The sequence below is a fragment of the Nematostella vectensis genome, chromosome 2 (genome assembly GCF_932526225.1).
Source record: "Nematostella vectensis chromosome 2, jaNemVect1.1, whole genome shotgun sequence".
Lineage (NCBI taxonomy): Eukaryota > Metazoa > Cnidaria > Anthozoa > Actiniaria > Edwardsiidae > Nematostella > Nematostella vectensis.
In genome coordinates this window covers 11,969,749-11,980,904 of record NC_064035.1, presented here as the reverse complement: position 1 = coordinate 11,980,904, position 11,156 = coordinate 11,969,749, and the positions used below count along the sequence as shown (strand labels likewise).

General features: G+C 42.4%; 1 protein-coding gene across 1 annotated transcript in view; it reads left to right on the top strand.

Annotated features, from left to right (window-relative positions):
- The first annotated feature begins 2,183 nt into the window (after positions 1–2,183).
- Positions 2,184–11,156, top strand: part of LOC5514073 (organic cation transporter-like protein) — an 18,718-nt gene continuing 9,745 nt past the window's right edge. The window contains exons 1-6 of the mRNA XM_032383593.2: positions 2,184–2,468; positions 3,799–3,982; positions 4,212–4,315; positions 4,608–4,836; positions 5,434–5,632; positions 6,299–6,520. Of these exons, the coding sequence (XP_032239484.1) occupies positions 3,799–3,982; positions 4,212–4,315; positions 4,608–4,836; positions 5,434–5,632; positions 6,299–6,520 (938 nt within the window). The 5' untranslated portion in view covers positions 2,184–2,468. The remainder of the gene's footprint in view (positions 2,469–3,798; positions 3,983–4,211; positions 4,316–4,607; positions 4,837–5,433; positions 5,633–6,298; positions 6,521–11,156) is intronic.

Below are 11,156 nucleotides of genomic sequence, written 5' to 3'. Positions count from 1 at the left end.
CTTGGCGATCATTTTAAAAAAAACGAACATGTTCCTATCAAAACACAAACATATTCCCCTATTTTACTATCTTAAGTATTGAGGTGGAAGTGCGTAAAGCTCCACCTCCCCCCCCCCCCAACTTTGCACCATAACCACCACACCAGACCACGGTGTACAACGGCGTTGTAAGGGACCGCAACCTCAGTTCTGGGAATATTATGTACTCGTGTTTGTTTTGTCCATCTCTTCGTTTGATTGAGTTCGGGAATACCCAGGATGTCGTGCGTAGGGTGTCGTGTTTGCTGTTTCGTTTGGGGCCCGTGTATACTCATGTAGCCAGACCTGTGCCACCATCCCTTTCCAGCTACCAACTCCTGCGTCATCGGACCTGACTATTATCATGTCGTCACGAAGTTGTGTCCTTTTTGGCTGATCAGCGCATAGATTTGTTAAGGTCTTTCTATTTCATCAACGTGTTAAAGCATACGTGTTTTCGTATTGGAGCTTCGTCGAAAAGATTTTTCTTTTACCCAAGGTAATTTGATTGTCTCACGGGCGGTGTTCTGTTGACGATAGTTTATCTAACTTGTTCCATGTAAAAGAAAAAAAAAATGAAATTACCGTTATCACCGATATCAACGTCCTTAAATACATGACTTATTGCACATATCTTTTATATCCCACGTAAAAAGCGGGAAGCGGAGTGTGTGTAATCAGGCCCGTAGCCAGGATTTTGAGCGGGGTGGTTCGTTTATCCATTACAGCGGACCAAATTTCCGGAATACCATCTCCTCGCATTATTACATTACACAACCAATCTTGTATTTAAAATGTTATTAATAGGGTACTTTTCAACATATAGCAATAATAATAAAGATAATTATTATAAAAAGATTTTCATAGTCATTTTAAAGACATTGATGTGCACGGTATATTTTCAGCCAAACGTTATATATTTTTGTTTGCTATGAGCGGACCTTCAAGCCGGTTAGGGGGGAGGGGGGTTCGTCCGAACCCCCCCTGGCTACGGGCCTGCTTATTTCTTTTTCGTGGCATGTACTCTATACACCACGATATTCGTTATCTCTCGTGATTAGAATGTTATACCATACCATACCATACCATACCATACCATACCATACCATACCATACCATACCATACCATACCATACCATACCATACCATATCATACAATACAATATATGAATCCTTGTTTATGAGGGTAGCATATTAACCAAATTAACAGTTTTCTAACATAATGGCCCTCGTAAGCATTGTAAGCACTGTCACTGGGGATGGTCACTGCCAAAGGGTCTATTGCGTCCCCAGTGGTTCTTTTACGTCTCTTCGGTTAGTGTAGTGCAGCTTGAAGAGATTGGACCTCCGGTTTAGTGTTCTTATCCTAGAAGACTGGAAACACGGGAGAATAACTTCAACTCACTTGTGACACGAATTAGAATCAGAAGCAGTTTGAGCCAGGAGTCGAACCTGGGCCACAACGGTGAGAGGCCACCCGCCGTGCTTCAACTTGAGTTGTGGCCGAGTTATTGCGCAGTAAATTTTGAACAGAAATTTTATCACATCAATTCAGTTTCTCACACTCAATATGAATTACTTGTATATGATGTCGGAACAACCCTTGTTCAGCCTGCGAGCCGGCTATCTTGTGTGTTTTCGCTGTTCAGGATCCCTGTGGCGCAAAAAATTCGAGAGCGCCCTCTCCCTCTCTCTCGCATTTTTGCTCGCAACAAAAACCATAAAAACAGGAATATTTCCGAATCTTAAACCACTGGAGAGCTGGCTAGAGCAAGCTTAGTATAGAAAGCACACAAAAATGGGCGCGCGGATAGGACAACAAAAGTCAATTTCAATAACGCTATTTTTTTTGGGGAGCTTCTAGAGAATGCGGGGGAAGAGCAGAGGGAACAGAGTTTGTGAGGCTGAGTCGCGCTCCCTGTGTTCACTCAAGCTACGTTACGTAATCTGACTAAGTCGGGGAGGTTTCGGTTAATGGCTCGTGGTTTGTTATTAGAATTTTAGCATAACAAACTCTGTTCCTGTTGCCTTTGCGGGGCAAAACGAGCTATGGGGATTAACATCGGATTTGGGTTTAAAATAACCTCTTGGCCCTGATAGGCCTGATAGTGGATAGAATCCCTCAACAGTCACGAAATATTACTCAACAAGGGAGTGGGAACGAAAGAGAACACTATTTACATCAAGAACAACTTTTCTTGTAAAAACTCCGTAAAACAGTCAGGATTTCATTTGATGAATTGATCTACGTCTTACCTCACCCCTCCCCCGTCAGGAACATTCTAGACTATGATGTGTCTAATCGCCTGGAGTGTGAATTTAGTCCCCGTGTGGATTAAGGAATATTTACATGACAATATTTTTCCGATGTCGATAATCAGGGGTTAATTTGGCTTCCTGGTGTGAGACTCCGTTGTTATTCTAGACGGGCTCCTTCAGAACTTTTAAAGGTAGGACATTTCGAGATAATACAGCAGTATAGTCAGTCATTATTGTACAGTTTACAATAATTTTCCGTATTGATACAGCCCGCTTGTGCTTTAAAAAAGATACTGGCCAATGAATTAGGTCGTGGTACATGATGCTTTTACTGTATTCAGGTTACTGTTATCATGTATCTACAGTGTAGAACAGTGTAGTTCAACCATCACAAACAAAAGTGTGCTTCGCTAGATGCATCTTGTTTCACAATTTCTTTGTTGATAACAGTGTGTACACTCGTACCCAATGTATGGCAAGTGGCGTACAGAACAGACGTGTTTAATGACATCTCCCATATAACGTCGAACTATGTTGATAATGACCGATTCGTACTCAATTTAATCATTAATGCAACTTCGCTTATCTAGTGAGAGGCCAGCACACCCAAACAATCACTTCTGTTGCGGTAAATACTGGTTGTTTTATGAACGTCAATTTAATGCGTTCCACGAACGATTAATTATTATGTATACACTAAATGTTATTTATCATTCTAACGAAGGTCGCGTGCGTTTGACCAGAAAAGGTGCCGACAGTTGATTTTCGCGATACGAACGAATTTGGCGTTTATTTTTGCCTTTTTGATTCTATTGTATGTCGTTATTATAGACACAATACCACAATCTACATTCATTTTACAAAGGTCAAGAGAATTGACAAAATGTTATTATCTCTTGGTGTATTTGGAGTTTAGAAAGCTGACAGGGTTATTGTTGTTAGCATCTAGAGAGTTTTCGTTGATTTCAAGTACTTTACTTCGCTGGTACAAATTAAATTGTCAACTAAGTCATTTTAAAATCTTAATCATTCAGAAAAGTCAAGAGGAGCGACTAGTTACATTACTAAATAAAAGTGCGTTGTTGTAGGTACCTAGTTAGGTTCGGCTGTAACGCAGGCTACTATCAAGCGACCAAAACCTCTATTTAGGTATCTTTTGTCACTAAAATGCTGTATTTAAATTACAAAGGCTAACCTCAGTTAAGCAGTTTTTTGGTCACGAGGGAGACCTTATTCGCCTCGGTAAACATTAAACCACCGCTGGAAATACTATTACTCTTTACTCTGATTAAATATAATAACAGGGATTCGGTCACGCAATACTCGACGCAAGAAAACACCTTGAGTATTGGCGGGTTCAGAGAGCAGGCTCTCTTCACTTGGAACTGAAATTTAAAAAAAAAAATGAATAAGATCTAAAAGTTTAAATTTATGGCTTCTATACATTTCTTGTTTTAGCCTTCCTCTGGCGCTTCTTAACCATATTCAAAGTGTTTACTAGAGACTTGTCGTTAATTGCAGATGGCATTAACGGTGGATCAATTCTTGGGCCATGTGGGAGCGATGGGCCGGTTCCAGTGGATGATTGTGTGTGTGGTGGGGCTCATGATGGTCCCAGTGACATTCCAGACGCTAATCATGACCTTCCTGGCTCTAGAGCCTGCCTGGAAATGCAGAAACGGAAGTACTATCTGCAACTTAACAAGTAAGTGCCAGGATGGCCAAGGAGTTTTCTTAACAACCCTCCACCGCAGAATTTTTCAAACAAATGCAACGAAAGAAGACAGAACCAGCTCGGATTTTAAAATATCCATATTCTAAAGCTTAAAGTGACGCGATACTAAAGGGGATTTCAAGGAAAGCAATGCATAGCTCGTTGCTTATCAGCATAATTGAGGTGATCAATCGATATATTCCAATTTTTTTCTTTTTAGAGGAATTTCAGCCAACCGACAAAGACCCGGATAAGATGCTTCGATGCAGTATCCCGCGTAGTGAATGGGAGTTCACTACCCCATACACTTCGATTGTGACGGAGGTAACAATACCTATTTTTGCCTAGGATTTGATTGTGATTGATTGTTGATTGTTGTTGGTGCGCGCGGTTTAAAGGCTGAATTGTTTAATGTCTTTCTTCTCCTCTGTAGTTTCTCTTCTCCTTGAATGCACCTCCTCTAGAACTGTCCCTGTATCTGTTGCAGAAATATCCGCCAAAAGATGGATTGAATTTTTTATTGGCGGATAAGGCCTTTTCTTTATCTCATCAGATGCAGGGATACAAGGAACAAAATAAAAGTGTTAATTAAATCTAAAGAACGTTTGTCTTTCAGTGGGACTTGGTGTGTGAGTACTCATCGCTAAGCTGGGCCACTAATTCTATCATGTTCACCGGCTGGTTATTCGGTAATATCGTGTTCGGTATTCTATCCGATAAGTATGGTCGCCGCAAAGTCCTCTTCATATCCTCGTGCATGGTTTGCTGGGTCGCGTTTGCGAGCTCCTTCGTCCCCTACTACTGGCTCTACGCCGTGTTTCGCTTTTTTATTGGCTTTGGCCTCGGTAAGATGATTGCGCTGCTAATTAGAAGTAAATTGTTGAAGTAGCTGCAACACATCTGATTAGTAAGTCCACGGTGGAACACACTATCTGGATATAACCTTTCACATCATGCTTGATGTTACATCATGTGTCTATATCCTGTAGTTCTATCGTCATTACACATTGTAAATGTAATCATCATTTGTATTATGATCTAACGTCATCAATAATCTTCGCCATCAGTTGATTCGATGTATCTTATTTGTGTGTCTTCATCAATGTGTAGTTCTAGAATATCCAATACAATATCCATACACTCCCTCCCAGAGGGGAAGGGGGGGGGGGGGGGGAGGGAAAAATGCCCTTTTTCTTTAACAGTTCCTGTATTAATTTTTTTCCAGGGGGTTGGAAATTCCAGAGGGGTGGGGGTCATACCTCCGACCCCCTCAATGGGGGCGGGGTATGGATATTTTCTGGAACTACACAATATATCTATTTTTACCATAAGTTGGATCTATCACCACCGTACATTATCACAAACCAACATGCTTGATGTGTCGTCGTTTTAATGATTATCATAGAACTCATTCTATTACCCATCAATACTGATGTCTGCAGGTGGGTCTATCGTGATCCTCTTCATTATGGCTACCGAGTTTGTGGGTCCACAGAAGCGTGCTATGGCGGGTACTTTCACGTGGTACTTCTGGACTGGAGCCTTGATGTTGATTGCGCTACTTGCGTACTTCATTAGGGACTGGCGCATTCTCTCCATCACCACCTCCGCGCCAGGAATCCTTCTATTTCTATTTTGGTGGTAAGATTCAATCTTTTGTATTTCCGCTTGAGGAATGGGAGGGTACGGTAGCTGGGTATAGTCAGCTCGGTTCATGTGTTCGACTTGTTCATGTTTCTTTGCCAGAATATAAGCTAATACCCGTTCTTTTTGGGTACCGTTTATTCGCCTGTACTAATGAACACATTATTCCCTGACTATTTCGATTTCCCCTGTACTGTCACGATGGCTTTCGCCTGTCCTAGTGAACATACCTTTACATGAACTAGGCTGATACCCCCTGTTCTGTCACGATGGCTTTCGCCTGTCATAGAGAACATATCTTAACATTACCTAGCTGATACCCCTGTTCTGTCACGATGGCTTTTGCCTGTCCTAGTGAACATATCATTATATGAACTAGGCTGATATCCCCTGTTCTGTCACGATGGCTTTCGCCTGTCCTAGTGAACATATCATTACATGAACTAGCCTTACATCCCTTGTTCTGTCGTGATCGTCTTCGCCTGTCCTAATATCTTGACATGAACTAGGCTGATACCCCCTGTTCTGTCACGGTTGCCTTTGCCTGTCCTAGTGAATATATCTTTACATGGTCTAGTTATAACACTATTGTTTTTTTCAATCTTAGTGCGTACATTAGCACCCCCCCTCTTAGTCAGCGCTTCTTGTCTGGATCTTGTTTAGGCTGATACCCGAGTCGGTGCGCTGGTTGCTGACGCATGAGCGCTCGAAAGAGGCGGAGATGATCCTCCGCAAGGTTGGCAAGTTCAACAAGCATGAGGCATCACCGGACACACACCTTGGACTTCCTCCCGGACAGGATCACCAGGGACGTCAAGCTAACTTCTTTGACTTGTTCCGGACAAGGTCAATGACCAAGAAGACGGTCATTTCATGGATTTCGTGGTAAATGCTCATTCTGAATCTTTCTTGTTTCACTTTTGACAGATTTTGTCAAATCGACAGGGATCGTTACATGTCCGTAATTAGAAGTAGTATAGTAGTTGGCGGTTCTGGCGCATTTAGGTTAAATGCGCTAGAACCAAGCCAACTACTATACCACTTGCCCGCCGCTGAGTTCCAGAGTTTGACCACCCACTTACCCAACGCTGATTTCTAGAGTTTGACCACCCACTTACCCACCGCTGAGTTCTAGAGTTTGACCACCCACTTACCCACCGCTGAGTTCTAGAGTTTGACCACCCACTTACCCACCGCTGAGTTCTAGAGTTTGACCACCCACTTACCCACCGCTGAGTTCCAGAGTTTGACCACCCACTTATCCACCGCTGATTTCTAGAGTTTGACCACCCACTTACCCACCGCTGAGTTTCAGAGTTTGACCAGCCACGAAGCCAGAGCCAACCTCTATGCTACTTGTCCGCCAAGTGGAATTCATATTATGGTGGTAGTGTGTGAATAGATTAGTGACTACTATAGGATGGGTGAATTAATGGAAACTGTCGATGGAATTCAAGTGGGGCTTCGAGCACATTATTAAAATCTTGTACACATCCGATAAATACAAAAAGCTGATTATGTTCACGACAAAGTCGTCCATTATTACAGAGGCTGTGCACATCCGATAAATACAAAAACGGGATCAAGACGGAGGACCCCGTGATTACAATCCTGTGCACATCCGATTAATACAAAAACAGGATCAAGATAGGGAACCCATCGATGGGGGTTGTGTGACATTCTTGGAATTTTAATTCTTAGGAGCGAGTAAGGGGAACCCCCGCGGGCAAATATAAGCACGTCTATTGTATTTAGGGACTTTCCCGCTGACAAAGTGGAGTGACTCTAGATTTGCTTAGAGTCATGGCAACGCAATAATATTTTAATCCCTAAGAGTGAATCAGGGGATTCCCCGCGGGTGAGTATGTGCTTCAAATAAGGATTCGTATGTTAAATGGGTAATCGGGGTTATTGTCTGATCTTATAGTGCCCATAGGCTAAGCTTTTGATTCCGTCTTTTAATATGTACCTTTTATCGTCGAAACAACTGAGTGATACCTTGTTTATTTCGTAACTTCCTAGTTGGTGGTTTTGGCTTCTTATCGTGTTGCATCTGCCTGTTGTCTATTAGTGTGCTCTTGTAGTCTTCGTGTTTTATGTTACTCTTTATTACATTCTTTTTGATTCCCTTTGCTGTCTTTCCTCCTGTGTGGCCGTCTTTCATGTAACTGTACATCTTTGATCGTAGTCCGACGAATTCGCAGATGGGGGCTTCGGCAGCCTCGTCCTTAAACTTGCCGATCACCTTCTTGTTTGATCCGTCGAAGTATGGTGAGTCTTTCGGATAGTCACTTTTGTCGAATCTGTCTCTATTATTCCAAAAGTCTCGGTATGCGTCTTCTGTCTCTATCTCGTATGTCAGACTGTCTGTGTCAGTGAACAGTAGCCGTGCCTTGTCTCCATACTTCTCTTTGATGTAGTTGTAGTGGAAGTCGTACATCAGTACCTTGCTGAGGTCTAAGATGCACATGCCGATGTATGCAGGCCTGTTTAGGGTGAGTGTCTCTTTGATCTTGTGTACTGCTACTAAGTCCTTGTTGAATATCTTACTACTCACATAGGATGGCTTGCTTGCCAGTTTGAGTAGCTTCTTCTCGTCGGTGACTAGTCGGACGTCTACTCTTTTTCGTAGATTCTCCATAGTCTTGCCGGATACCCTGTTGTTCATTAGCTTGAAGAAGTCCTTTTCGAATGAGTTTTTAGCGTTCTTACGCTTTTCATGTATTGAAGTCTGTATACTTCTTGAGCCATGGCGATTGATCAAACTCTAGTACTCGGTAGACTTTAGTTACTTTTAGGCCTAGATCTATGTATAGTTGTAGGCTTCTGTAATGTAGTACGTACTTCTCTTTGTTCTTTAGAGTGGGGATCAGTTTAGATACTAGACCTGTTGATATATCGTACTTGGTGGATATCCTGTTGCAGTATTCTGACAGCATGTCTTTTGACACGTTGATCCTCTCTGCGGCTATAGGGTAGTCGTTGTGTAGGTCGTGCAGGCATTTGGGGTACTCTAGGTCGACCTCTAGTATCTGTCCCTTTTTACTGTCATCGCCGTACTTAGCGAGGTTTATCTTATTGATCTTCTTTTCTGTCATCCACTTAAATCCGCCAGTTGGTAGGTGTTGACTCATAGCCCAACCGTACAAGTTGTTTGCGTCTAGGTACATAACATACTTTGAGGGCGCCGTCTCATCATATGATTCCATGTACTTGTTGTTGGCCTTGCTTGCAATGTCTGTCATGAGTTCGAGTTTGATATCTGTCATCTTTAGCATAGCATCCCATGATAGACAATATAACACCTGTTTACAGAATTACCCCAAGCAATGGTATGTTCTTGAAAGGTGAATTTGGTCCTAGTATGATTCCTCTACCCTTCTTCGGTCTACGTTTTCTTCTCATGACGCCTCTACCCCGAACTGCTTTATTAGTGGCGCGTGAGATAGCTCCTGAGGCTGCAGAGATTCCAAGAGATGGTAGCACCTTTTTTAACACAAACGGTGCAACCATTCTCATCAAGTTACCAAACTCAGCGAGAAATCCACCTTGCTTTGCCACCTGCGTCTTAGACAGTTTCAAGCTGACTCCAACACCCTTATTCCTTGCTGACACTACATTCTTATACTGAGTTTTGGTTAAGCCTAAGTGATCGCTTCCACTGAGCTGAGAGGCTGTTAGTCTTATTGACACTGGCTGCTTCTTAATATACGCGTTCTTAATCGTCTGAGACGCTGTGAGATTAAACCCTGTTTTCACGTAGCTCATTTTCTATACCATTATGTTACATAATAACGTTCATCCTGCCACTAACCCCCTCTAATTGCATAAACCTATCTGACAGTACCATGGCTTAGACATAATATGGAACGTCTGTGTCATTCACTATATTCCGAAAGTTCCCTCCGATATTGAACTGTACCTCGATGTCTGCGACGCTGTTTTGGGTATGCTCACTGTGTTTAGACACGTCAAAGTGGTAAATAGGATACAGAGACGACCAGTCCTCGGCGCTCAATTGGGATCCTGTATCGGTGTCTTGGTACTTGTTCATAGCCTCCATAAACATCATATACGCTCTTGATAATTCCTGTTAGCACCCGCGAAATTCGTCACGACCTCTCGCTCTGTGTACTGTGTCGAGTTTACCCTTACAGCTATTATAGTTAGATTGCCATTATCAAACAACAGGTTATTGATATTTTGAGGATCCACATTGGGGTGACGCTCAGATGTCTGTAACGCGATGAAGACATGCCCATGCCGCATCATTAGCGGGTGCTGTAAACGCCTTTTTTAGCGTTGGTGCGCCAGTACCAGTGTCTCTAAACCATAAGAAGTTTGAGCCGATTGACCTACTGTAATCATCTGAGAACATAACAAGCCCCATAATCAAAGCGCTCTCGGGTAGATAGTCGTTGATTTGCTCTACTGTTTGGTTGTTGATTTGATATTCAGCACTCTTAAACAAACTCCACGCGTTGTTTACTAGGGAAACAGCATCAGTAGCAGCGTAGTCGTTATTAGCATCGGTTTGCAGCTTACCGCGAATCTCGATGAACGCCTTGTGGGGTAGCAGATACACGTCCTCGTCTCGTGTTTCCAGTACCCTCTGACCGTCCTTATTCATGTCGTTCAAATCTCTCGGGGGTACTCAATATATTCAAGCTTCTGAATAGAATTGTCTATGGGGTTACCCTTGTTGAAATCGAAGTATGGACTCTCGACTTGTGTCATCGTATATATTATATGATTACATAAAACTACAACCGTTTCATGCCACTGCCGGCTATGATATTCGACAAGATGGCTCTCGAGCGGTTATTTAGGACTTCTCACACTTTGGGATTAGCGACGGCTTCCCGAACACCCGTTTTAGTATCTCTTTTGTTGCTTTCTGTTTAGCGTATGGCAAGGCTTTCATCACCACAGGCTTTAGGAGCTTGTCTTTAATGGCGTTTAGAGGTCTAGTGACAATCAACTAGCAAATGACAACAACCCTTTGACACGGTCAAACACGTTACCACCAATATTTCCACCAATCACTTTACGTTTTCTGTATCGCTCTCTCGTTATTAGCATTATATAATATAGTCAGACTAAAAGCTGCTTAGGTGTATAAAATACGTCACTCTCTCACCATTCATATCAATCAAATCTCCATTCTGGTTTCTCAACGAGAAGGTTACGCTATTGATCAGCCCTCTCTTACTGATGTTGATGTTAAACCGTTGTGTTGGGTTTATGTTTATCAGATTGCCTGGGAGGACGTTTGGTGAGTAGCTATAAATAACATCACTGGTCTTACCGTTAATGTATGAGTCTGATATCAAGTCACAATGAATTTGCACCGTGTCAACTTGTGTGATCTCTACCACATTATCTGATGAATGGAAACCATCTCCCTCGACTATATTCGAGTCGAAACCTAATATTGCTCTCACAGATTTATCAATCGTAAAATCAACCTTGTATTCGTTTTTTAACTCTATAATCGATTTCCCTGTATTGTAATTCGGGG